Source organism: Chelon labrosus (genome assembly GCF_963514085.1).
Source record: "Chelon labrosus genome assembly, chromosome: 12".
Lineage (NCBI taxonomy): Eukaryota > Metazoa > Chordata > Actinopteri > Mugiliformes > Mugilidae > Chelon > Chelon labrosus.
In genome coordinates, this window is record NC_140345.1 from 11,969,572 (window position 1) to 11,997,246 (window position 27,675).

The following is a 27,675-nucleotide window of genomic DNA, read 5'->3' on the forward strand; positions in this document are numbered from 1 at the left end:
TAGCGTATATAACAACCTTTTTCTTTTTCAAGGCAGAAAACGTTTCTAATTTCCTTTAAATGCATGGCCTGCCACCTTTTTTTATTTATGATTTACTTGAAACATCTAAACCCTTCTCATGGCAGGGTTGCAATGTATAATTTAGAGTACAGCAAATGCATTTTAATAAAACAGCCCCACACTACATTCTCCTTCATGACTGTTAAAATGTTTGAGCAATGTAACAATGCAAGTAAGGTGGCAATTCAACTGTAGGATCATTTTGGAAGATGCAGTTTGTGGTTATACCGCAGTGAATTAGGGATCTCTAACTTAGAGTAATATTCAAACTTCAATAACCAAGATCATCATTCAGAGCCCAGGAGACTCACAAACCTAAATTTATTGTGCATTAACTTTGCTGACTACTTTTACTACCATAACCCACCAGTGGTACCAACATTATGCTACACCTGCAGCTTGAACTGCACCATTTTTATATAAGAAAGGTCAGAGTTCAGTAACTGGTGCACACAAATGTATAATCATTGTCTCATTTTAAGTCTTGCCCTTTGATGGATTTTCATGAAAGGTAAATGTGTTAAGTAATACATTTGTGAACACAATATTCTGCCAGACAAACTGGCATGCTAAACTTAATCATCAAAGTTTTCAGTAACTTATCTTTTATTTGGTAATTAACATGCATCCTATAAGAAGGCTTTACGTCAGCAGACAAACAATTTCATGTACAGAAAATAATTTTAATTCAAAAGGGACAATGTATTGTTCAATGACAATATATAACAAACTTAAAGTACATTTTCCAGTTTCTAGCTAAATCAAACAGACATTTCAGTGCAAAACAATAATCTCAACTATTGAATCAAAAAAACTGATTTCTGTACACAAAATCCTAAAGCCATGCTAGAAAAGAAAGCAAAGGCAGCTGCTTCTCATAAAACTTCTTAGTTTCAATCAACATTGTGTACATGTCCAAAAAACATAATAATAATAAAAAATAAAAAAAAAATTGGAGGAAAAAGTCACTTTCACACCAGTATGAGCTTTATTTTTCTTGGACCTATTGGTCTTCCACTTAGTTCCTCAATTGCCGTTAAGGCCTCCCGACGGGACTCAAATACCAGAGTGGCAGAGCCCCTAGGTTTTCCACGCTCATCATACTGCAGTGAGACAGATCCAGGTATAATGCGATATCCGTAACAAAAGTCATAGATTTCTTCGCTTCGGATTTGGAATGGTAAGTTGAGTAACTTAACACAGGTGGGATCATCAAAAGGCTTCACAGAGGAGCCAAGGCTGTCACGAATCCCATTACCCCTGTCTCGTGGAGAACCCAGGTCCACTGAATGAGATTCATAATCCCAGCCTCCACGGCCTTCTGCATATGTCACTGGCATACTATCATCAGGTGGAATGCTTAACTCTGAGTGCAAATTGTCACCAGAGTAGGATGCCTCGCTTCTCCTGCCCGAATACTCCACCTCTCTTGACAGTGGCTCCTGCACCACTGGTGGATCGACACCCAATTGCTGCATCTGAGAACGTGAAATGCCCTTGAGAATAACTTCTGACCCCAGAAACCGTCGTCCACTGAGAGAGAGTGCCTTCATAACCTCCGTCTCAGACCGAAATAGAACCAAAGCCTTTCCAACCCCAGCACCTTCATGGTCACGTAGCACATACACCTTGTCCTCTGTGACATTAAACCCATGGAAGAAGTCCATAATCTCAACTTTTCTTACATCAAATGGTAGGTTCTGCACATACACACAGATTTTCTCACTGTTGTAAAGATCACTGGAGTAAGATGGAGACCTCTCTGGAAACCTTTCAGGGGTTCCAGTAGGTTGGACAGCCATACTCTGAGATTCCAAAAGGGTGATCATGTTCTCCTTTGAGATTGGCCGGGTGTACACCACCCGATTGAAAAACTCCCTTGTTTCATGAGACAATGCATCACAGTAGTCATGCAGACTCTTGAACAACACAAATGCAGACCTCGTTCTTTGCCCATCACTGTCACGTAAGTGTAAGATCTGATCATCCTCAAGCTTTGCATTACGATAAAGCTGTTTTATATCTTCTTTTCCCACTGCAAATGACAGATTGTCCAACAAAACACAATACTCCTCAGGAGCACTATGCCTCTGGGTCAAAGGTGATCGAGACCGCATACGATGTTGTTGACTCCTCTGAGTGCGAACAGGCGACCTCCTCCTTTCAAAGTTGTCCTCCTTGGTGCCAACAGTTGGTGCTCTACCAGTAGCCCGACGCCAATCTGCAACTGTTGTTGGTAAAATGTCAACATACCTCGATCCAATATACTGCTTGTCCCTCTTCAAACCTTCTGCTGCATCCTCTCTTGTTGCAAATTTAACAAGACCAGTCCCTTTGTTTGATCCATTTGGATTTTTCAATAACACAATTTCATCAACACGTAAACCACCAAAGAAGTCAAACACTTCCTTTTCAGTCACAGAGAAAGGCAGTCCTTTTAGAAACAAACACAAGAAGTCGTCATTGCTTGTAGCCCTCTGTTGCTGTGGGGGAGGGGTATAGCCTAATCTGCTACCTGATCTCCTGCTGAAATGAGGGTCCACAGATCTTTGAGGTCGTCTTCCGCTGTCCTCAAGTCCCTTCTTTTGATCCATCTCTGTTTTTGTACTACTTTCAAGCATGTTCTGCATCTCTGCCTTACTACTTAGTAGCAAAGTAACCGATGAATCGCAAATGAACCCCCCTGATCGTGTCATGGCTCTTCTTGCATCCTCATCTGAAGCAAAGATAATGAAAGCTTCTTCTCGCTCCCCACCAATTATATGCACCCCTCCATCTGGAATTTTGAGGCCAGCGAAGAACCTGCGAATATCCTCAGAACCTGCTGCGACGCTCAGTCCCTGTAAACGGATGACGACCGCCATGCTGATGCACAAACAGCACCTGTAGACAGAAGGGTATAAAATAACATTACTGACAACCAGGCGTCTCTAGCTTTGCGTCCGTCTCCCGGCAGTCCAATAAAATAGCAGTCCAAAGAAAAAGGACAGACACCAGGAACACCATTCCAATGAATGCTCACAGCTGCCATGTTTAAAAACACAACTGCAAAATTAAAAATTGGTAGGATTAAGTCCACACGAAAAGGCTACAGGAGTGCCATTTGTTGTAACGTGTTTACATGAATCCTATAAAGAAAATAAAAAAAAAAAGGAGGCTACGCCCTTGTGAAAAGCCTTGTCCCCGGATTGGTCAGCTCCATAAGCATTAACACCAGTAACACACACCCTCCACTCTTCAAGTGCTTTTGTAAGGAGAAAAGCAAGACAGGTTGAGGAAAGTCATCACCTTAACCTGGGGATTTCAACCAACAATTAAGACAGGGATCAAACTGAGGAAGAAAATGGCCACAATTACATCATTACAGAAATGACGTCCAACAGCCAAGAGCCAAAGGAGACAGTGCTGTATCAGATGAGCGGCAAATGCAGTGTCATAAAAACACTTGATCAAATTTGATTTCATGGGGACGTCAAACAATAAAATTCATCTTAAACCAGTGCTCACATATTAAAGTGGAAAATCTCAAACAGAGCATTACTTTAAAAGTCCAGACACACTAAACTGGCATAAAAGGACAATCAGCAACAAAGGTTGGCATCACCTTATGTCACAGGTCTCTGTGTTGGTAAACTGCACTTGAACACACCTTTAGACTATAGCCTAAGACCAACTTGCACATATGTTCTGCATCTGCATAACAGGAAATAACTCCAGCACTGGACACAACACCAAAAGAGAGTTACAGGTGCTCATCGATGGTCCTACACCACCACCTTGGTGTGCAGAATTTCACCTGTTTGGGGACAACACTCATACATGCTTCTGTATCACAACAATCCTGTTTTGGTGCCAGACAAATCAGGAGGGGTTCATTTGTGGTGGGAATGTGTTTTGACCTCAATCAGACCCAAATGCCAGACGTACAATAAAGGTTTGAGCCAAAATTTCCAGTAGCCATTCATCTGTTGTTTAACCCAGTCATCTCAAGGCAGCATGTCTTCTTTGCAAAGTGTAAAGCAGTGTAGTACTTTCAATATGTTTCCCTAAAAGTGCATTCAGCATTCTGGCCACAGACAATGACCACAGTAACAAGCAAATGCCAACTCTGCCGTTGATGCAGAACACAGGACCTGCTTCCTGTATTTACTTTCTTCCTCTTGCACCACACACATCCAACCAAGAAATTGTAGTGATGCATTTTAGTTCACTTGGTTTTCTTAAACGTAAAATAAATATATAAAACAGTGCCCAGGGGAAAATGCTCCACGTTTACAAACTCAACAACTAATTCAAACCAAAGAAAATGAATTACATGTGTAAATAATGACCACTTTCCAAACAACAAGGTCCAGCCAAGTGACATCACGTCACCACATGAGGTCATCATTTCTCAGATAGTTTGGAGAAAAACTACCACACCAAATTCAAGTACATGTGCCGCCTCCCAGATTATGGCAGTCCAGAGAGTTCCATGTTGTGCGTCACAATGACAGATTCTGTATTCAACTTGAAAGCCATCACTTTCCACTCAAAGCAAGCAATATGAGGAACATTCAGAAAGCAACCCTCCTCCATCGTAAATCCAGTCCTGAGGTACAGACTTTGGGAAAGGCATTTCCTTTGGTGTACAGTTATGCCATTGTTTATGTTTGCTTTAGATGCAAACATAGCATCTGCTATGATTCAACCCAAACAGCTCCACATCCACATACAATTCCCAAGCTTAAAAGCAACAAGCTATACAAAACTGTTATATCGTGCAACCCTCCTTTATCGCAGCGTGGCTACCAGTGGTTTTGCGTGATCAGGCTAGTAACAGGTACTCTATTACTGTCAGTTACATCCTAAGGCATGCAGCAATCCAACTGCATTTTATTGCTCTGTACATGTACACGTTGAATCTAATCTAATCTTTTAGTTTATCTAAAATTACAGCCAGCACAATGCATTCATAACCAATGGCCTTTGAAGCTAGGACAAAGTCTATTTCATAATCCTTGTTTAGTTGTGTACTCATCCGTTAGCAGGAGTAATTTTCTATTTTTTTTCGCCTCTTCATCTTTTGACAGTTACTTCTTTGCAAACACCTTACAATTGATGTTGACTATCCAAGCATAGCACCCATGTGAATGGTGCATTTATGTGCCACAATATAAAATTGTCAAGAACAATCTCCTTTTCCAAAGTCATTGATCGCTCAATACGGCTGTCAAACTGAGATTAATGATTTATAATTATTTATATTCTCTGTTAGGTTGGTCCACTGAGTATTTGAGAGACTGCTCGTACTGTCTCTCTTGATGCAATACAGGAGATATTGCACACTGTTGTCCATTCTTCTCTCTGTGGAGTGACCTTTATTGTCATTTACTGAGCTGATTGCGCAAAACCACTGGTATGATCCCTCAGAAACACACATTTATAACTTGGCACTGAACCAACGCCCATAAAGGACAAAGTAAATTTCAGAAGCAGTTCAACTTGATTATCGAGCCACATGACCATTAGATAACACCTTATATTGCACCAGATGGCTGGAGAACGTCCATGGCAAATCCCCACACGAAATGAAACCCAGCGTCTCCACCTTTGTTGTAGGCTAAACGTGATATGAACTTCAGGTTTTGCCTTTATCAAGCTCGCATCGATGCTTCCACGTTTAATCCAGGTGAGTAATCCCTTTGCAAAACGGACAGCCGGTTAGGTTATCCGGCCCACGCTGACGCATCGTCCCCAGGTGGGCTGTCCGTGTAGTTAAGGCCAGCACAAGCACATTACGCATTCACCACCGCTGCGAGGCCGAGGAGTAGCAAACCGAAAGCACAAAACAGTCACGTCACGTTATTAACAACATACTGATTCCAATGCCAACCCCAACGTTAGCATTGTGCACGTATCCAAACTGTATTGACCTGAACGTGGTGTAAACTTTAACGTGAGTAGCATAGTCTTAAATATGTGTGCTTAGCCTGCGTGGCTAAAGCAGAAAACATAATAAACAAGCGCATAAAAAATATATCGATCTTCGCTAACATTAGCTTTGAGGCCTGTAGCTTATTAGCCAAAGCTAATATGGCGGCTAACACTGGCCAGCGGCGTTGACGGCGTACTCCGTACAAATAACGCAACAATATAGCTGCCTGACCAACGACAAAACTTACACAAAGGACAATCCCAGAACCGTGAGAAAAATCAAGACTAGCTGCTATATGTTTAGATCAATTCGGATTCGTGTGTCTCTCTCGGCTCGGAACCATGCTCGGATCTCATGAAGGATGTTCTTCTCCCGTGTCCCTTTCTTCCTCGTCTTCGTACCGTGGGATGAAAACCGATGTAAAAAGCGCATGCTGCCATCTACTGCCCGATACATGTAACATCGTGGTCTCATAAAGAAGCTAATCCGGATAGCATAGCTAATTCCTGTAAATAGTTCTCAAAAGTCCGTCAATACAAGCAGTTGTTTAGCCTCTAGTCCCAACAAGCCCTCGGTACTTATTGTGTTAATCAAGAGAGGATTATGTTTAGCACATAGGATGTGTGGGACCTCCGACGTTTCTACCTGTTAACAAATTAAAAATTTAATTTCTATTTTTTTCTAATAGCATGTTGTGAGGCAGGTGCATTTTTCACATCGGAAAAGTGCTCTTGTTATTTAAATATGAATACACATTTTTTTCAGTGGACACACTTTCAAGTTATCTTGTTTACCTTTTGTTCTCACGTGACCCCGTATTGTTGTGCTCATCCTATCTCCCTAAAAATAAACACCTGTCAATGTCGATGCTTTTAATTTTATTTTTTTTACTTTTTTAGTAAGTTGCAGTTTGCTAGATATGTCAGAGCCGCAGTGCGCTCCAGTGTTCGCGCCAGCTGTGTTTCCACATCATGTGATGTTGAGCACAGCAGCCACACAGAGAGAGACCCTGTGAGGATCAGTGTGTGGAACACAAATTTAAAGACATGTTCAAACTCCTTCAAGATAATCAGGCTGTCCGTCTTGTAATTTATAGGTTGGTCAAACTAAGACACTGTCCAAGGCTCGGTTTTTGTCTTCCTGTGTCTTCAAACAGCCGTCCAACTCTTGGCTAACTATGTGAGCGCATGGTAGCTCGATATATCGCACCAGCATTCACCCATGCTGAAGCTGGGGCGCAGCAGTAGCGGAGCCACTGAGCCTACGACCATTTCCGACAGCTCCGTATGGATTTGACGTCGGCACACACTGCTGCTTGATGTTTTACAAAGGGCCGGTTGCCGGTGATTTCGAGGATGGGGGATTCTTGTGACCTTAAACACTTCGTAAAGTGAGTATCTTCTGATGATGTTTTAATTATGGTTACGTTAAAGCTGGTGAAACCATCTTACTACAAAACAAAACATCATTTGCTAGCATGCTAGTAAAGCCGGGTACAGAGACCCCAGTATACAGGTCCATTGTATCCTAAAATGGAAATGTATGTCAAACCCTTCCCGTATTTTTGTAAAATTGGGCAAGTAAAAAGATCCCACCGCGGAGAAACCCTCGATTACAACGACTTGGGGCACTTGGAACAACCCAAAGATCGTAAACTACAATAAGTTTACAACAGTCGCGCTAGCCTACTGGCTGCTAGTTACAGCATACTTAGCTAACGTAGCTAGCGTTAGCTGCTAATGCTAGCAGAGTTCCACTGCTAACCCTCCTCTTTTACAGAAGCAAATGTATTTGTTTACCTTTGTCATGTTAACGAAAAGACACAGTAAACGCAATTCTTGCAACACTCACAAATGTAGAATTGTTGACTAATAAATATTAACACAGGATTACACATACCACTGCACGAGCTAACGTTATCTTTAAAAATGGCCCACGGAAGCTACATTTGCTAGCTTACCCAAGTTAGCTTAGCTGGTTATGTTATTTTTAATAAACCGGGGTTACAGTTAAATAGCTTAGTTAATGTCGTGTTATTTGCCTGCTCGTTGCTTATGCTACCGTTGTGATATGTATTGTTACAAACTCGCGACAAAATATTCCACTTAACTAATGGGTTACCAACACACCCTCTGCTCGCTTTGTAGTGGGAAAATGCATCCTTTTAAAGGCCATGTTTTGGGTGAATCCACACAGGCCACGCGTTAGTGACCTGTGTAACTTATTAACAATATCCTCTGTATTTGTTCATTACAGTGTCTATGCGAACATTCATATAAACAGTCATTATACAAGTGGGTTTGTTTTCTGCTTGCCGTTTGCTTGCCTCTGGTGTGTCTCATAATGAGCTGCATGTTCTCTGCTCTCCCTGCATCCATTCATGTTTTTCGTCTATATTCGACCATGGTACTATTTATAAATGGCAGGCGTATTTAACTCTCTATCTGTTCATTGTCAACTAAAACAACAGCAGTTAAGCTAACAGCTCACTGAGTTGAAGGGGGGGGCGGGGGGGGGGGGTGTTATTGTCTAATAGGAGATAAACATATTAACATATACTGTCACACTGCAAAGATAGATAACAGAAAACCCAGGAAGAGCTTGCAGAAGTCGTTACTATTCAACGGTTGAACGCATGTGACATCATGAACTGTTTGACATGGTGTGTTCTGCACAAACCCATCTAAGCACTGTAGTATATTGTGTTACACAATTTCTGCACTTGTAGGACCTTCCCTCAGATGTTAATGATGTCTAAAGTATAAGAGCTCCTGTCAGAGTAGCTCTGAGTTATTATGGAGACTCAGTTCATTGCAACCCTATCTTTCTTTTTGCCAGGTGTGGCGTCACATTGGAGGGCTCATTTCTCTGATTTGGATTATTCTTGGCCAGCAGCCTCTTCAGGCCTACTAATCCTAGAAGAGTTTCTCAATGGACACTCTGCTCAAGTCAGAAATCAGGTATTAGACAGCACAAATTATAGTACGATCACCAAGTTCTGTTATGCCTTTGATATAGACTGTGCAGATCTTTGTCGCACTTGTTACTGTTAATAACTTCAAGGTCATCCTAAGCCCAAGGCCTCTGTCATTATTTATATACCAACAGTTAAACTGAGTAGACTGTCCTCTGGGCAAAAGCTATCATCAGTTTATTTATTTATTTTTGACAGCCATGTCTATATGGTGTGTTCGGTGTATATAGTGCGGTCAGCATACATTTCTTTAGCGCTCGTAACAATAGTATAAGATAACAAAGGTAGAAACGCCAAACAAACAGATGGAAGTACATTTCTTTGTATTAACATAATGGCTACATAATCACGATATAGGGAAGCAACTTTTTAGTGTAACAGTTTTAAAAGTTACGTTAAAGAAATAATGGATGAATACACAGCATTGCCTTGCATATTATGTAATTTGTACAGTTTATGTTTATCAACTTGAAACCCAGAATAGCTGTGTATTACAGATGGAGTGTTTTTAGGTATTTATTTTTTTTAAATATATTTAGTGGGGGAAAAAATGGGATCCCAATCTGAGATGTTGTGGTTTTTGGTCTAGTTGATTATCGAGTAATAATTTGATTGAGAGCTGCTTGTCTTAGTTCTTTTGATAAAGTTGAATGTCCCCTGCAGAAGTGTCTCATTTTGAAGGTCACAGAGAAAAGGGACAAATGAAATCATGAAGGAATAAATGACCCAGTTGTTGCCCAGCACCCATATCCAGCCTACCCTAAGGAAAACGCACGCACTTTAATAGAACAAAAAGGGGGACTAAAAGCCACTTATTCTCTTTCTTTTTAACATTTGAACACTTCCAGTTTTATGCTTCTTCATTCTGATTTGTTGCCTTTGTGTTTTTGAAACACCAGTGCAGCAATATCAAGCTGTATCATTTGAGTAAGGGGCCTGTTTATTTGTATTAGGATTATGATCATTCCATTTTGATTGTACCAAGAGATATTTTTTCTAGTGTCGTCTTTAAAGAGCGATGAAACACATTTCTGTCAGGAAATCTTGCAAGTGAGGGGTCAAACCCAACTCTTGAAGATACACACTATTGCGTTGCATAATGTTCATTCTATTTACCTTGTGTCTTTTTAACTCCCGACTTCTGTTAGTGATCAAAACACAGGCATACCATGCCCTTGTCCAACGTAACCAACAACTGTAACGGAGCAATCACACTTGTCAGACGTGCTTGAGTGCAGTACGTGTTGCCTCATGTGAGCACAGCCTTATTTCGGACCCGTTGCCCAACCCTAGTTGCAGGGACCCAACAAAAGTAAAATCATGAAAGCGTGTACTCTAACTTTTTACCGTCCTTTTCAGTGTCATCACAAACTTACTCACAAATGGTAAATATAACATTCAGAATTGAAGCTGAATCGAAGCTTCCAACTGCTGAAGATGAAAGCAAGCACAATACTTTATCATCTTTCTTTAGGTTCTATATTTCAGATCTAAATTTTAAGCCGAAACCCGTCCATACACTGGACATGGCCTGGGCTGTACTCTGTATACAGTCTATTATAACATGGAAACCAGTCTGCCTGGACCACAGATAATTTCTATCTGATGTGGCTTTACAAAATGTACTTTACAAAATTTCAGCCCTCTGAAAGTGTCAACACAGTGTGATTTATTATTTTTTTTTTTTAGCAGTGTGACCATTGTGTCTCAAGTAAAAAGTGAAGCACACAGTCTATGTTACTCTTCTGCATCATTTATGGAAATGTAGTTTTATTCTTAAAATTATTTGTCTGTCAATTATTTTCTTAGACAGCTAGACTAGTTTATTGTGAGTGTAATCTCATTGAACCCACGCTTAATTGTTCACAAAATACCTATAGTTGACTTTCTCTGAATGATGGCTCATTGTTTGACCTCAGAGTAATGGGGCCTTGTGTTGAATATCCATTCTGTCCTATTTGTAGTTTGCATGCCCTTCCCTTGTTTACACAGGTATCCTCCAGGTGTTACACTAACAAAATGTTTAGAGTGGGGCAATTTCAAAAGAGAAAATATTGTTTGACAGATGAAATATTGAAGACCCGTGGCACATTCTCAGTGTTAAAGTTTCAGTAATAATTTACCTGCTGCCCAAATCCATTACTACATGTCAGCACACCCAGCTAAGCATGTAATTTAAACCTGTACCATTGTGTGCCCCCGCTGAGTTGGGCTCTTTCCTTGGAATTATTTTGCAGTTAGAAAATGTATTCTGTTTATCTGCATTTTTATGTCAGATAATGCTTATTTTTAGTATAACACTCACCTTTCACTCCAAGATTTAGGAAAACAAAATTAAAAGAGACTGTTAAAAGTATACACTTGCTTGGTCAGCAGATGTTGTGCTTTGAAGTCCACTGTATGTAGCACAGAAAACATGATCAGGTACATGTTCACGTCCTCCAAGTATACCTTGAAAGTGTTTTTTTCTTCTCCTGACTTTTATCTCTTCTGACCATCTTAAAGATTTCATATGTTTTGTACTGTGGGACTATGTAAATTGATTTCTGCCTTCCTTCTCTTTTATGTTCCTCTGGCACCCTTATGTAACCACAGAGAGGAAGGGAGTGGCGCATCGGTAAGTTAACTAAATAAAGCAAATGACTGTAAATGTCTGCTCTCATTTTTGCATTTTAGCAGACTTTCTTTGAATAACTGTGGTAAAAATGTTTATTTGTGATTGCTCCTTTTTTAGGTAAAGGTGGAGGGCCTTTCCAAGGCAGCTCTAATCAAAAGTCTGTCTCCCAGGGTCATCCTATCCAACCATCTTTTGTCTAAAGGGACCAAGATGAAGGTCAATCTAGAGGATCAGGGTCGTCAGAAAGTGTCCTTCAGCTTTGCACATACAAAGAAGCCGCTGCAAAGCCCGTTCTTCATCCCTGCCAGTCCTGAAAAGACTGTTGCTGAAACTCACTCTGCCTTGTCACAGTCAACTGCGGACAAAGCAGGGAAGGCCACAGATAGCAAACCTGAGAAACCCTTGGTGCCTGTGGTACCTTCTCAAACACCAGTCTCCCCAGCTACAAAACTGAAAACGGACTTGGGAAAGATGCATTTTAAGAAGCAAATTCTTAGTGTTTCTGTCACTGAAGATAAACCAACATCTGTCGTGCCAGAAGAACCACACACATCTGAACTGCAGGTTTTGCAGAAGTCACCAAGCAAGGGTGAAGTTGAATTCCCAACACCCCAACCTCAAAATGTCATCAGCGTCTGCCCCTCTGAAAATGCTCACATTGAACCATCTGACACAAAGATAGCCCCTAGTCCCATGAAGCCAGCTGCTTCCTCAGGAAAAGATGGAGAGAGTTCGAGCAGTACTGAGCAGGACAACAAGGTATACAGAAGGAAAACCAGGTCACAGTCGGATAGTGTACCCCCTGGCTCAGAATCTGATGGAGATTCAACTCAAATGACTTCCAGCCACAAATCAGTTGATTCCAAAAGTAAAACAAACTCTGACAGCAGAAGCAAAGATGCAAAAAAGTCTTGCTCTGGTTCACATGTGGAAGAAAGGGAAAAAAGTTCCTCTAAGCGGTCTGAGAATCATGAAAGGTCTTCTAGTTACTCCAAATCAGACCGCGAGCCTAGACACACATCTTCACGTTCATCTCGATCAGACAAGGATCGCAGAAGGTCCAGGTCTAGATCACGGTCTAGATCAAGAGGGTCTCGAACAAGTTCGTCTCACTCAAGATCAGAGAGATCCAGAGGTGACAGAGGATCGCGTTCTGAACGGTCGTACTATCATGATTCTGATCGAAGATCACACAGAAGTTCTCCACGCAGAGAGAGAAGACGTTCTCGCTCTCGGACTGACAGAACTCGGGACAGTTCTGACTCTGAAGATGACCATAGGAAAACAAGAACAAGGTCGTCCAACCGCTCAAGCTCACATAGAGACTCAAAATCATCTTCCTACTTAAAATCTGAGAAAACTTCTAGATCAATAGATTCTCCTCACTCTTCAGAATTGGATAAAAGATCACAACTGTCAAAGTCTGAAAGGACTTCAAAGCGTTTATCAGACTCTGATTCACAGCGCAGGTGCTCTCCTGATTCGGACCCTAGTTACCGTAAATCTAGCAACCATCACAAGTCGGAAACAAGCAACAGATCCTCTTCTTCCAGTATTCATACCCACTCTCAAACGCACGAAAAACGTCAAAAAAGCAGCTCCAGTGACTCTGAGGCAGATCATAAGGGGAAATCGCAGCCCTCTGACAAAAGCTCTGGCTCCTTGGAGAACTGTAAAAACTCCCAAAAGAAAACCAGTAGGCCAGAATCAAAACAGATGACCCCTTCGAGATCTTCTGTAAAATCGCCTGGACATGATAGACAATCAGACGACATATTTCAGAGCCCTGGCAAAGCGCCAGCATGTGCAACTCCCACAGAATATTCTCAGAGGGAAAAAGAAAAATATGATTCACAACTCGATGAAAATGGACATGGTATTCAGGACATTAAGGAGATGGCCTCATGCATTGATAAGAGTTACCAGGACTCGTCATTCATGACAGAGAAAGAAACAAAATCGGGTCTTGAAATTGAAGTTACAGATTTTTCAACAACAACCTCAAGTGAAAGCCTAACGCATGTAAAAGTCACTTCAGAAGACTTGACCAATTTAAAGGATAGCCTTTACTCTATTAATCAACCACATGCGAACTCTGATGCAGCTCTCATGAATTCATGCAATAGTAATGATAGTATGATGTCCAACCAAGATGAGAAAGTTTCTGACTGTATACCTGGGCCAAAATCCTTACTTGAAACGGTGGATATGCCTGTAACATATGATGCCCAGCAAAACACTAAGCCAGAGACTGTTGAGCTGAATAACGTTTTCACTGATGACCAGCAGTGTGACCCTAATTTGCCACTCAAATCTGATTCATTGTGTCTCGAACCTGAGAATCCGCCAGTGGAAGGACAGCAAAATATGGAAACTGTTAAAAAGAGTGGCTGCACTACCAGAAAGTCCAGATGGGACATTGTTGGACAGGATACCTCGGAGTGTGACAATTCACAGAAGATGGCTTGTACAGAGAGCAAACCTGCTGTCAAAAAAGTGATCTCTGTCAAGAAAATTGAATTTTCTAAGGACAGTAGCCAGCAAGACTCGGACATTAAAGATGTTATTCAGCAAGAAGCTGTAATACATTCCAGACTGGTAAAGCAGACTGAAATCTCCACACAGGATGTCAGCTCAGACAGCGTATCCATGACCTATACATACAAAGACCAAAGTGAACCTTCACAAGCAAGCACCAGCATTGACCACTGTGACTTAAAACTCACTGCTTCTCAAAAAACAAACCCAGATGAACCTCTGCACTTAAATGATGCACCCCATGTCAACTCAGCTGCAACGACACAGAGCTGGAATGGTGATAATTATGAACACCGTTCCAAGGAGAGCACTCACAAGAGCAAATTCAGTAAGAGAACATCACTTTATCAGGATGCATTCGGGGGACAGAGTGAGCCCAGCGATAGTGACAACTCAGAGTATGACTCTGATTGTGGCGAGGCTATAAAACAGTTGCACTCTGTAGTAGTGGTGCCAAAGAATTCTTCCCTAAAAATGGATACAGATGACAGCGGGGCTTCACGCAGTCCTGCAAATATTTCTGAACTGTGCAATGCCCATATACCAGCTGTAGTGAATATCACTGAAGTCCAAAATCAAGTCAGCCCACAGCAAAGACACCACACAGTAAAGACTGGCTCAGGTGATTTATTCAATAGAAGTGTATTGTGTCAATCCCAGAGCAATATGATTGATAGCACCAGTCACTCAGAGGGTTCCAGCTCCACCAGTGCCCAGCCTTACATTGCTAGTCATATCAGTGGCCTTGGAAGTGCCACCGATTCTACCCACACACTTGACAATTCCAGACAGTATGAGGAAGGGCATAAACAACATGATAGAAGTAGCAGAGGAAATCGGTTCTCAGATTACCAACAAGGTGATTTCTCCGGTGCTGACAATGTCAATGACAACAGTGGATTCAACCTGGGTTGGGATTTTTCACAACCAGAACAGCCTAGTAGTACATACCAGCAGCCTGATAGCAGCCATGAGCCACAGTTAAACACTAAACCGCCAGGAACCTTTTCTGATGGTCAAGACCTCATACAAAATATCGCCTTCTGCACTAACCAGTCTCCTCACATGCAGACAAGCAGACAGCCCTACCCTCAAGCACATGAGCATCATCAGGATCCCTCAAGCGAAATCCATCCCGACTCTCTAACTAATGACCATGACGAGGACAGTGGGGATAAATCATCAAGTCTTAGTAAAACAGCTGTTGAATGCAGCCGACCCAACACTTTAGGATCATCGAGCTTTGTGCAAGGTCATGAAATAAGCAGCAACAGCAGAGGTTCTGCTGTACCTGATCCCCGTAGAGAAGACTATTTTAGACCCCACAGAGGCAGGGGCCCTCCCAAGAAAAGGCGGCAGAATTTTGAGTCAGATTCAGACAATGAGGCAGAGCCGGGGCCTGCTGGCAAAAGGGAACGTCAAGGAGATACTGATGTCTCTAAGGAAACCGTTATGAAAGCTGAGCCACAACGTCCATCACTCACTCTACGGGACTTTCAAGATTCTAATAAATGGAAAGACTTCGCCAAGTCTAAAAAGATGCCCCCTTACTTTGACTTGATTGAGGAGAACATGTACCTGACAGAGAGGTAAGGTGTTGTCCAGCCTTAGTTGATGCAAAGAATAATAAATTGATATTCTCCTGGTCTTGAGTTTTGAAAGCTTTTAAATGCTATTTGCAGAAAGAAAAGCAAATCTCATCGAGATATCAAGAGGATGCAATGTGAGTGCCCAGTGCTGCCCAGAGAGGACCGCTCAAGAGGAGTATTAGCATGCGGGGAGGACTGCTTAAATCGACTGCTGATGATTGAGTGGTAAGTTGATTACTGTTTATGAAACTGTGGCACAACACTCAGGTTTTTTTCAATTAATAATTTTGCAGGGTTCCTATATAAAGAAAACACAGAAATCTTTAGTATTTTTGAAAGTTTTAAACAAGCATGGGTCATGTGCTTTGTTTCATTTTTCTTCATAGCTCATCACGGTGCCTGAATGGAGTTTACTGCTCTAATCGCCGCTTTCAAATGAAACAACATGCAGACTTTGAGGTTATCCTCACTGAAGACAAGGGCTGGGGACTACGGGCAGCTAAAGACTTGACTCCGTAAGGATGTTAAATATTCTCTGTTTTTCTAACATAACTTTCAAAGGTTAACAAAAGTAGTTGTTATTTGGAAGCTACGCAACTTTATAAAAGTACTCCATTTAAGGTATAGAAGAAGCTTTATCAGACATTATAGGATGGAATCATTTACATCGTGGGAATATTTGTAAAAGCTAATATTTTACCTGAACGTTTTGTGTTGTTACTTATTGGTCACCAGTGGCTACATTTACATGCACGATGTTTTGTTAATTCTGATCCAAATGAACTTTTCATATAAATAGAATGATTCAGTGGGATACATGTGTTTACATGCTCCAAAACCTATTTTTACTTCAGTGACGCAGTGAAGCATCAAACCTGCTGGAATTGACAACAGTGAATTAAATAGAGAGAAGAGCATAACAGAGACGGCCCCACATTTCCAATGGCGCCGTCAACATTGATTTTAACTTTATTCATCTAATCAACTTCTTGTGATGCTATCACCGTGATTCTGTCCCTGCGGGAACTCGCATAATCAACCCATGTTTATGTTACTTGGGGCAAACATGTTCAGACAAATATATTCATTCCAACCAGAGAGATATAATTGGATCAGATCTGTACATGATTATTAAGTGCTAGTATTTTTCCCAAATCTCATCCTGAAAATTCCTTCAAACCAGTTTGTTCTGATTGAGGTGTTCACATGAAGGATGTTTGTTCTGATTAGGCTATTAGTCCAATTATTTGTTGAATACCGTTGTCTGTGTAAATGTAGTTCATGTAGTGGTTGAACTGGAAGGATACTTGTCAATCTTGTTTTTTATTGCTATCTTAGAAACACATTTGTACTGGAGTACTGCGGTGAGGTGCTGGACCACAAGGAGTTCAAAACAAGGGTCAAAGAATATGCTCGCAATAAGAACATCCATTACTATTTTATGTCTCTGAAAAATAATGAGGTAGGTCATGATTTAACACATTCAGTGTCATGTGTTATATTTCCAGCACATTCTGATTTAATGATTCAGCTGAAGTGGCTGGCAGAAATACCTGACATTGTTACATATCTATTCAGATCATTGACGCTACATTGAAGGGTAACTGCTCCCGGTTCATGAACCACAGCTGCGAGCCCAACTGTGAGACCCAAAAGGTACAGTGGTAAAAGAAAGCACTTGAGGAAAACCTTTCTGGAAGATGACTTACCTGATGAGGATTTATTTTTGTATTCCATTTTAGTGGACTGTCAACGGGCAACTTCGAGTTGGGTTCTTCACTACCAAGGCTGTCGCTGTAGGAACTGAACTGACATTTGACTACCAGTTTCAGAGATATGGGTACGGTTTCTCTGCAGTGTTGTATGATTTTTTTTTTTGTGTATGCATTTTATTTGCATAGCCATATGTTTACAAAGAGTGGTTTGTGGAACTTTTAAATGAATGGTTTAATTTTGGTAATTTCATCTTTTATGTTTTATTTAACTTTCCAGGAAAGAAGCTCAGAAATGCTTCTGTGGCGCACCCAGCTGCAGGGGCTTCCTGGGTGGAGAGAACAGAGTTAGTGTTCGAGCAGCTGGAGGGAAGATGAAGAAAGACCGCAGTCGAAAGAGTGCTCTTACCACGGTCAGTGCTTTCGGTCACATTTGTAGGTCTTTCTGGCATCCTTTTGAGCAAAAAGACCTTTTTCATTTTTAAAATGAGTCCAGCTTAAAGTTCTGTTGTAGAGCTTTAGTGAGAGATCTTGTCCTCTACATTATGCAGCTATAATACAAGAAGGGACATTTGAGGACCCTACAATTTTTTCAAACTCCACTTTATGTTTATCATAATTCCTAATTTTCATGTAATACTCATGTATGTAAAATTTCACAATGGATAATAGTTACCTTTTCCAATAAGTAATCAATTAATTAGCAGTGGCATCAGACAGAATATCAGAAATTCAAACCAGACTTTTAAATTAAATTCCTCTGACAATACCAAGAACCAAAATGGCTTACTCTTTGGTATATAATATGTCATCATCAGGGTAATAGTAATTGCCTTTCGAGTGATGGTATTGAAGTTACATTTGGCTAATCACAACAGTAATTTTATGAATCAGCCATGCGTGTTCCATAATGACGCTAGGCATAAACTGTGTTTTATGAATACATGCCAAAATTCATCTTCCCAATTTAAGTGTATATTATCATTAGAACCCCACGTTATCCTTTCCGCAGGTTGATGAGGAGCTAGAGGCATTGCTGGAGAATGGAGAAGGCCTGTATGATGAGAAACAGGTGGTGTCTCTCTGCAGACTAATGGTCCGAGTGGAAACCATGGAACAGAAACTCATCTGCCTAAAGCTCATACAAGTAGGACCCACGTGCCATATGGCAGAGGCCTTGTATATATTTTTGGTATTCGTTGTAATGATTTCCATTTTGTAATATATGTTTGTGCTGGACAGGATACTCAGAATCCATCATGCCTGAAGCAGTTTTTAGACCATCATGGATTGTCTTTGCTGTGGATCTTCATGGTGGAGCTTTCTGAAGCTAAAGGCAACTGTGCAAATAATGTCAAACTGCAGTTGGAGGTGAGATTTCAGATTTTTGTGATGTTGTTATAATCCACTGAAGTAATGGGTAATATAAAACCTATTGTTCGATTACTGACTGATTATATATACATATATATATTCTGAGCAGATTATGAAGACCCTGGCTGTGCTGCCTATCTCAACTAAGAACATGTTGGAGGAGAGCAGAGTCCTGACATTCATTCAACGTTGGGCCCAGACAAAAATTCTCCCACAGCAGCCTGAGATGGATGGCTACTCCAGTGAGAACACCTCCCGTGCCCAAACCCCCCTCAACACTCCCGACGGCTCCTCCACCAAACTAGGACCAGAGCTGGATGCTGACTCCTCCAAACCTGCTGTCTACCGCCGCCTTAAGATCATCAGTGAAAACAGTTTGGACAGCGCTATCTCTGATGCTAGCAAAGCGTCTGATCTGAAAGAGGAAGAGGAGGATGACGATGAAGAGGAAGAAGATGAAAACTCACGTGCAGGACTTTCTGATGGGAAACAGTTAAAGGCAGAACCACTGAGTGAAGCTGCAGAACCACTGGGTGAAGCTGCAGAACCACTGGGTGAAGCTGCAGAACCACTTGGTGAAGCTGCAGAACCACTGGTTGAAACTGCAGAACCACTGGTTGAAACTGCAGAACCACTGGTTGAAACTGCAGAACCATTGGCTGAAACTGCAGAACCATTGGCTGAAACTGCAGAACCATTGGCTGAAACTGCAGAACCACTGGGTGAAACTGCAGAACCAGTGAAAGAATCAGTGGAGGAGTCGGAGAAGGACATCATAGGAGAGAAACAGGATGAGGCAGGGATGAGTTCAATCAGTCAAGAACAACCTCAAGCTGAGGATGAGCAAGACAAAATGGTGTTTGATGTTGAAAAGGTCACGGAGATGAAAGAGGTCAATAGTGAGGATCAGGCAGATGAACTTGAGGAGCCAAAAGAGACCAGTCAAGAACAGGAGGGTGTCGAGGAGCAGAACAGCCAGGCAGTGACAGAAAAGCCTGAACTGGAAGGAGACCATCCCACTGTTGATGTCCATGAGCCTGAGCCAGAGAGTCAGTCCAACCAAACAAGCACTGCTGATCGTCCACCTGAGCAGCCGTCAGAGAATATGGAAGTCCAAACACAAGAGGCACAAGAGGTTGAAAAAACTCTGTCTAGCAGCGAGCCACCTTCTACTGAATCCACCACTGATGCTCCCCAAGTCTCTGAGACCGTAGAGGCTACTATGCCCTCTGAGGTCACAGCAACACTCGTGGATCCATCAGTGATAGGAACTCCTTCTCAGGATGAAGAGGAATGTGTCTCAGATGTGGAGAGTGAGAGGAGTCAGGAGCCCCAACTCAGTGTTTTGGACATTAGTGGCATGGCTGCCAGGCTTCTTGAAAGCTGGAAAGATCTGAAGGTGTGTTTAAATATCATCATCTTTAAAGGCATTGTCGAATATTCAGCAAAATTTAAACCATCTGCATTCTGAAGTCAAACTTGCGGTTGTCCTTTCAGGAGGTCTACAGGATACCAAAGAAGAGTCAGGTGGAAAAGGAAGCAAGTGGTAAGATGTATTCCAAAGCAAGCTTTAAATCAGATTTTATTTATTTATTTATTTTTTTTATGTGATTTTGACTAAATTGGGTTTTCTGGTAGATCGCAGCCGAGATCGAGACACAGCTTTGACTCCACGGACCACTTCTGGCAGCCGAGAACGTGAAAGGGAGCGAGAGAAGGAGAGGGAACGTGACAGAGATTATGACAGAGACAGAGACAGAGACAGGGATCGGGACTGGGAGAGGGAGAGGGACAGAGACAGAGACCGAGACCGAGACAGAGATCGAGTCTCTGACAAAACACCACGCAGCTCAGAGCGACGGAGGAGACGCTCCCCTTCTCCACCACCCTCTTCCTACGAGAGGAGCAGACGAACTGAAGAACGGTAGGGATTGTTGTCAAATGTGGAGAGTGCTTTCTAAGTTTAGTTTACCATTTTGCAAAGCTCTGTATCACACTAAAGTTGCGTTGTATTTGTATTTTTAAGGTTTGACTCGTCGAACAACAACAAGACACCAAGAGGAGTCGGTGGCAAGGAGCGCAACAAGCTGTCCACGGAGGAGCGCAGAAAACTATTCGAACAGGAGGTGGCTCAGCGGGAAGCCCAGAAACAACAACAGCTTCAACAGCAGCAGCAGCAGCAGCAGCAGCAGCAGCAACAACAACAACAACAACAACTCCAAACTATGGCTTATGACCCTGCTTTGGCCTATGCCTCCAGCCCTGGCTTCATCACCTACCCTCCTGGATATCCCATCCAGACATTTGTAGATCCATCCAACCCCAATGCAGGCAAAGTACTTCTCCCTACTCCACCGGTTGAGCCCACCATCAACTATGAACAGACTCCTCCTCAGCGTCTCATCTCAGACATGGGGCTGCCCTCTCCTTCCTCCACGTCGCAGGCCACTCCCGTCTCCAGTCTCTCTCAGCACATCACCGCCACCAACCTCACCACTGGCGACCCCCAGCAGTATGCCCAGCCAACTGTAGCAACCCAGGACGCAGGAGTAGCTGTCCTCTCTGTACCGCAGGCACCTCCTCAGGTACAGGGCCAGCAGAGCTACGCCACCCTCTGGGACCCCACCACTCAGCAGGCAGTGACTGTGCAGACCCAGCCTGCACAGCAGTATGCCACAGCCCCGGGACAGGCTCAGACACAGACGGCCATCTATTACCCGGGCCAGCCAACCATCTACAGCATCCCCACCGCCTACCCTCAGGCCAACACTCCCGTCATACAGGTAGAGTTTTCTTTCTCTATTTCAACATGACCTGGGGATTTTACTATACCTAGATCTCCGAACAATTTAAAATATTTTGTTGAATGCTAAAACCCAGCGCACCACACACTAAGCTACTTAATAATGCATGTAAGGTCTACAGAACTTGTCTGAACTGATTGTACTGATGTTGTGTTTTTTTGTTGTTGTTGTTGTTTTTGAAGGCGTACACTGAGCCCACAGCTAGCTACCTGCATGGTCAGCCGGTGTATCCTGGTCATCAGCAGGGAGTGGTGGTACAGCAGGGAGGCACGGTCACCACCATTGTCACCTCCCAAACTGTCCAGCAGGTAACAAACACACTTTGTCCAGTTTCTAAAGTGTGTGGAGTAAAGAAAGATGATAAACAAAATTAATATTAGGAAAGAAAGGTAAGTGAGATTGAAAGGAAGGGCAGAATGTGAGTGTTTTATTGACTTGCATTTATGCAGCAGGACTCACATGAACCATACACTGTTTTTTTAAAGTGTTTATTAAGCAGATTGAATCTCTGCTTTTGAGGGGCAATGTCTCAATGTGACCACAAGGGGGTACTATACATCTGAATTACGCAACTTTGGACAACAAAACAAATGACAATGACCTGAATGCCTTACATTTGTAAATAAGACAGCAATAATTTACGACTTAAACTACATTTTTGAACTGTAGCTTAAAGTAATTGAGAGAACCCCCCCAAAAAAACTTTACATTCTCAGTTCTTCCTGAAAAGTATGTTTGTGAGATATGTACTTGGTTGTCTTTGGTTGACCATAGAAAGCTGTTAAAGAGAAAAATTGTTGCTTATTCACCAAAGATCTTCTAAAATTGCCATGACAAAATTATTCTCAATCCTCACAAGCTGTTACAAAGACTATTTTCTTGATTTCTTGCACATGTTTCTTCATGCTTGTCCATCAACTCTCATTGTGTTTTTGCTTTCATTGTGTGTACCACACTGAACATTGATTGGTGAAAGTGAAAAGACTAAAAAAGACCGTCTCAGGCAGCCTGGTGTCCCTTCTAATATTGGGAAGTTTAAGATCCATGGGCCTGTGGACAACCTCACTCTAGACTGACCCTATAAATATAAACGAGGATATTCTGAATGGTGGGAAATGAAAAAGCTCATTTACAAACAGACCTCCAAGATCAAGGGTCGAAATGTGTATGTTCACACCTCCATCACCTTCTGAATGCCAATGGGCTTCATCAAGAGACACACATCAAAAGAGCTAATTGGCCTTTATCCATTGTGACAGCCATTGGTGTATCATTTTAAAAGGATATGTCGAATCAGAAATCCAAAGCAACATGTCACTTCTATTTAATATTTTATGGAGAATAATGGATGCCAGTTAAAGCTTGTTTCATGTCTCTTCTTCTTATTTTGGCCGCATCTGTTTCTAATTCATAGTGAAGTTACATATATTTTCTGTCGATAGTTATTTTATATGTTTTCCTCTCCAGGAAATGATTGTACCCAACAATGTGATAGACCTTCCTCCTCCCTCTCCCCCTAAACCCAAAACCATTGTCCTACCTCCTAACTGGAAAGTGGCTCGCGACCCTGAAGGAAAGATCTACTACTACCATATTGTCACAAGGTTGGTATAACAGTGTGACCAATTAAAGCTGAAGTACTTTCAGGACAACTCATAAACTGCAAGCCCTTTATTTGTATTTTATTTTTTCAAAAACACTGCATAAAACATAAAGACAGAAAGTGTTTCTTTTCTTCTTAAAAAAAAAAGTCCTTTCATGTATTAAAATCTTGAAATGATTTCCCTTAAGGCAAACACAATGGGACCCACCAACCTGGGATGGAAGTAGTGACAACACTAGTGTGGACCATGAATCTGAGATGGACCTGGGGACGCCCACCTATGACGAGAATCCTTCCAAGGTGAACTTGTGGCATCGGTTGTTGTACACTGTCTGACGTGACATAAACATGTGTAACTGTTGTACACTAGACTCGTGCGGTCGGAAACCGAAATTGTGGTGTAAATTTGCAGCATAGTGAAAATGAAAATTTGCATTCTTTCATTTGACAGCGAGGAAGAGTCCTCTACACTTTTATTTTTTGTCTCGCTCCCTGAAGGTTTGCGCTTGGATGCAAAACATGATTATAGTGTTTGTTCCTCGAGGTAATTGAAGATGCTGCACTGGTGATTACTTTCAGCTGTTTCTCAGAGAGAAAAAAGAAAAGCTCCCAGCACGACACCATGTTCTGTGGAGTGTTATAGACTTGTCGATGGCCGCTTCTTACAAAATTGTTTCATCGGACGCTTTATGGAGACAGATACTTGAGGAGATTGTCCACTCACCCCACCCCCTGCTCAGCTGTCTGTCCCTTTAGCCTCAAGGCTCTATGGAGAGAGGAGGGGACAGCTAAGCTCATCTCCTCTTCCTCTGCCTCGTTTGTTTTCCTCCTTCATTTTTATCCGGACTTTGAGGATAATGGGAACCATCTGGGCGACCTAGCATTCATTTGTTTGCGGTTCTTTGTTTTATAGCTTGACTACGCATGTGTCCCTTTGTCTCTTTTAAGAAGATGCAACAGAGTTGGACAAAAACAGCATTAAAACTCAGACGCAAGATGTTTTTCATGATGTGTTCCCCATGGAGAACAGCTACAAGGTGACAGACCATTTCCCAGCCGTGGTGGTGTACACATCTGGCACACGACACATGCTCTGTTCTTGCATTAACTTTCACTGGATTCATGGCCATTGCCCTGCACACATAAAGAATCCCGTGTGCTTGGTCTCAGCACCACTTTTTATGAGCCTTTGTTGTTGAAGGCTGGAGCCAGAGAGGCAGCATCCTGGTAGTACACCCCTGCTTTGTGTCAAGTCGCTGGTGAGCAGATGCTGTTCTGTAGATTGAGCTGACTGAGCTCAAGGTTTCGAAACTGTAGAAAATCACTCTGCAGCGTGACCTGACAACGCTGTCCTCTATGATGAGCTAGGAATGTGCGATTTAAGTAGTAAGTGGATGTGCGATGTGTCACACTGGATGTCAGTGGCTTTAATGTGTAGCAAATAATAATCGCTCTTCAATTCTGTCGACACAGTTCTCCACAAAGACCGCTGAAGCAGACACTTCAAGTGAGCTGGCGAAAAAAAGTAAAGAGACGTTTCGTAAAGAGGTGAGCTGGACTCTCTTTAAACAATCTTCACAACATAATTTTTAACTCCAGGTGTTTAAGATTTTTCAACATCTGCAACTTTACCTGCATGGAAATTAATGTTTTCTGTGCCGTCACTGAAAGTTTTAATTTGCTTTCACATATTCTTCTTGTTTTTAACATGACCTTCTTTTGTTTGTTTGTGTGTATGTGTTAACCAGATGTCCCAGTTCATAGTGCAATGCCTCAATCCCTATCGGAAACCAGACTGCAAATCTGGACGCATAAGCAACACAGAAGATTTCAAACACCTAGCAAGAAAGGTAAGATGCAGTACCATGATCATACTTGCAGTTGTGAAGTTTCTTAACTTGTCCTTGACTCCTGTGTGATCCCAGCTCAATAAAAGTGACGGTCAGCGTTTAACTTGAAAGGAAGGTTTTCAAAGTTTCCCTCAAACCAGAACTAAATAGCTGAGCTCCCACGATTTGTTTTTGTCTCCAGACAGATGCTTTTGTATTCTGCCTCTGCAAGAGACATAGAACACATTGTACATGAAAAATACTGTCTCCCACTCTTTTGTTTTACTCATTTCTTCAAAGCACAGCAATCTTTCCTCCATAGTTCCCAGTTCCCTTGGATTTAGTACGTGCCGCCGAGTGGTTTCTGCTGAGTGCCACTCGGACATACCAGGACTCTGAGGACATGAGCCCAATAAACAGAAAGACGAGCTGGCCTCTGCTCATTCAAAGATTGCGTTTCACTGTCAAATTATAAAGGGCACAGTCACTAAAACAGATTAACCATCCAACCATTCTACCACAACTTAGATACGCATTGTAATTATATCATTTACTGTAGTCTGGTGACAAGAAACCAATCTAACTCTCTCCTCGTCTCTGCTCTACCTTCTAGCTAACTCATGGAGTAATGAATAAGGAGCTGAAAGCTTGCAAAAATCCTGAAGACCTTGAGTGCAACGAGAATGTGAAGCACAAGACCAAGGAATACATCAAAAAGTACATGCAGAGATTCGGCTCCGTGTACAGACCCAAGGAGGACACAGAGGTGTACTGACCTGTAGCGGCTACAGATGATGTATTTTCTCTGCGCCAGCACAGGAGAAGCACAGATTTGCCTTCCGACTCACTCCTCTGTGTATGAACTGGTCGGCCTGAACAGTGAAGTAGTTTCTTATCTGTATTTATGTCAAAGAATTGCACTGCTGCCCAAGAAGCTCTCCGGGCCCCGTGGATCGCACAGGAGCCCCGCTCTAGAGACTTGTCGGAGAGTCGAAGACTCCAGGTGCAGTGTTTTCGGAAGACGACGCCGAGGGGTGCTAAAGAGACTAACGTTTTCACTGACTGTTTTATTTCTGTTGGCAGTTCTCTCCCTCCGCATTTGTGGCTCTTAAATGTTCCTGAGAAAACCACCTCAATTCCTCTTTTTAAAACTGTTATTGCCCCGAATGAGGATTGTTCAAAGGAATTGACAAATTCATCAAAGTTTCTTTCTTTCCACTGTTTAAATATGGATCAATGACAGAACAGTCCAGTCAGTCCCTCTCTCTCTTTTTTTTCTTTCTTGTGCACGCTTCAACCACCCCCCCCACGCCACTGACTGTATCTGGTGCTGCTTTTATCTGGGCTGTGGAGGTCAAAGCTTCCACTCCTCAGACCCTGCCTTCTTAACCACAAGACTTGGGAGCCTCTGTTGTTTTATGAATGCACGATGTAAGATGAGGTCAGAGTGGTATCCTTATGGAAATTCCTACATTTTCCATGTCTCCCGCTTGAAGTGATACGCCCTCATTGGGATGAGCTTTTTATCTACCGAACACGTTGAGGGATCAGCTGATGAAAAGCGGGTTGGCAAAGTGTGTTAGTGAATATTTTGTCTTTTATCAATTTGTGTGTAATAACGGGAGCAGGGTTTGAATGCTGTGTATGACGTGCTGTTTAGCTGTGTTTCCATTCTTTTCCCCCCCCTCTAACTTCTCATCCATCCCCCTCTTCCCAGCTTGTTTTTCCTCTTCTTACAGGGATGACGCTGATAATGAAGGTTGTAGCATTGCAGTTTTAACCGTTTCTAAACATTTTGCGTGTTCTGCATCTTTTTACCACACTGAGTTAGACGTTAGGGAAACTTAAACTGACCTCGCTCCACATACAGTCACCTACCGTCTCATTCATTTCTGAGATTTTTATTATGTTTTTGCCTCCGGTTGACTGTAACAGTTTTTTTTTTTGTTGTTGTTGTTTTTTTTTTTTAAGCATTAGGTCATCGGTTTCTTACAGCCCATTGAATTGCATTAAAGTTCCAACGTATGTACATTGCTTTATATGTGAATATATTGAATAATACTTTTTGGGATTGTTTAAATAAGCAGACACTTTGTAAAAGAACTGTCATGTCATGGTCGAACATGTAAATAATGTTTAAAATTACCAAAGCTGTATGCAGGAGCGTTGGATCATGGAGCGCAGTGAGCCCACCCACCCTCACGAGCTCAGTCCTCCTGATGCAGTTCCCACATCAGCCTCTCAGACGTAGGACCCCCGCGGACTCTCTTATTTTATTTCAACTGGCGGGGCAGATACTCGTGTTTATTTTGTTGTTACTGTTGGTGGTGTTTTTTTTATTATTATTTTTCTATGTACAAAGTAAGTTTCACCCCACTCTACTGTAACTATTGTGTAAGCACATTGTCATACCGAGTGTACAAACATTTTAAGAGATAATAAACTTTTTTGTAAAATTACACCCGTTTTCCTCCACTGAATTTGGTTCGCTTGAGCGCCAATTAAAAAGATTAGAACGTATCTGAGCAAATGTGCTACATGATTAACAACTCGGAGCACGCCCAGTCCCGTTTTAGATTGCCTCCTGCCTCTAATGAGGGGTGCACATGGCATGAATGCCACTACGGCACGTTCGCACAGTGCTGGGCCAGATGTTCG

The 27,675-nt window shown here is 42.1% G+C and overlaps 2 protein-coding genes across 4 annotated transcripts; one reads left to right on the forward strand and one right to left on the reverse strand.

The window, feature by feature from the left end:
• Positions 1-138: 138 nt before the first annotated feature.
• Positions 139-6,597, reverse strand: rbm12bb (RNA binding motif protein 12Bb). The gene is made up of 2 exons (XM_084556763.1): positions 6,225-6,597; positions 139-2,943 (listed from the first exon to the last, which is right to left on the reverse strand). The coding sequence occupies exon 2, from the start codon at positions 2,922-2,924 to the stop codon at positions 1,032-1,034; it is 1,893 nt and encodes a 630-aa protein (XP_084412889.1). The 5' UTR covers positions 2,925-2,943; positions 6,225-6,597; the 3' UTR covers positions 139-1,031.
• A 141-nt stretch (positions 6,598-6,738) lies between these two features.
• Positions 6,739-27,470, forward strand: setd2 (SET domain containing 2, histone lysine methyltransferase). Of its 3 annotated transcripts, XM_084556188.1 has the most exons (22): positions 6,739-7,367; positions 8,816-8,937; positions 11,547-11,568; positions 11,686-15,695; positions 15,789-15,920; positions 16,082-16,210; positions 17,034-17,157; positions 17,274-17,351; positions 17,438-17,535; positions 17,688-17,820; positions 18,420-18,554; positions 18,650-18,778; positions 18,891-20,180; positions 20,279-20,327; positions 20,420-20,705; positions 20,808-21,564; positions 21,768-21,893; positions 23,053-23,189; positions 23,377-23,488; positions 24,662-24,736; positions 24,937-25,038; positions 25,631-27,470. In XM_084556188.1, exons 2-22 carry the CDS (start codon positions 8,909-8,911, stop codon positions 25,790-25,792), a joined length of 8,115 nt encoding a protein of 2,704 aa, XP_084412314.1. In that variant the 5' UTR covers positions 6,739-7,367; positions 8,816-8,908; the 3' UTR covers positions 25,793-27,470. The 3 variants fall into 3 exon arrangements, with proteins under 3 accessions (XP_084412314.1, XP_084412313.1, XP_084412312.1); XM_084556187.1 differs by lacking the exon at positions 8,816-8,937; XM_084556186.1 differs by lacking the exons at positions 6,739-7,367; positions 8,816-8,937 and having other exon boundaries at positions 11,400-11,568.
• Positions 27,471-27,675: the final 205 nt, after the last annotated feature.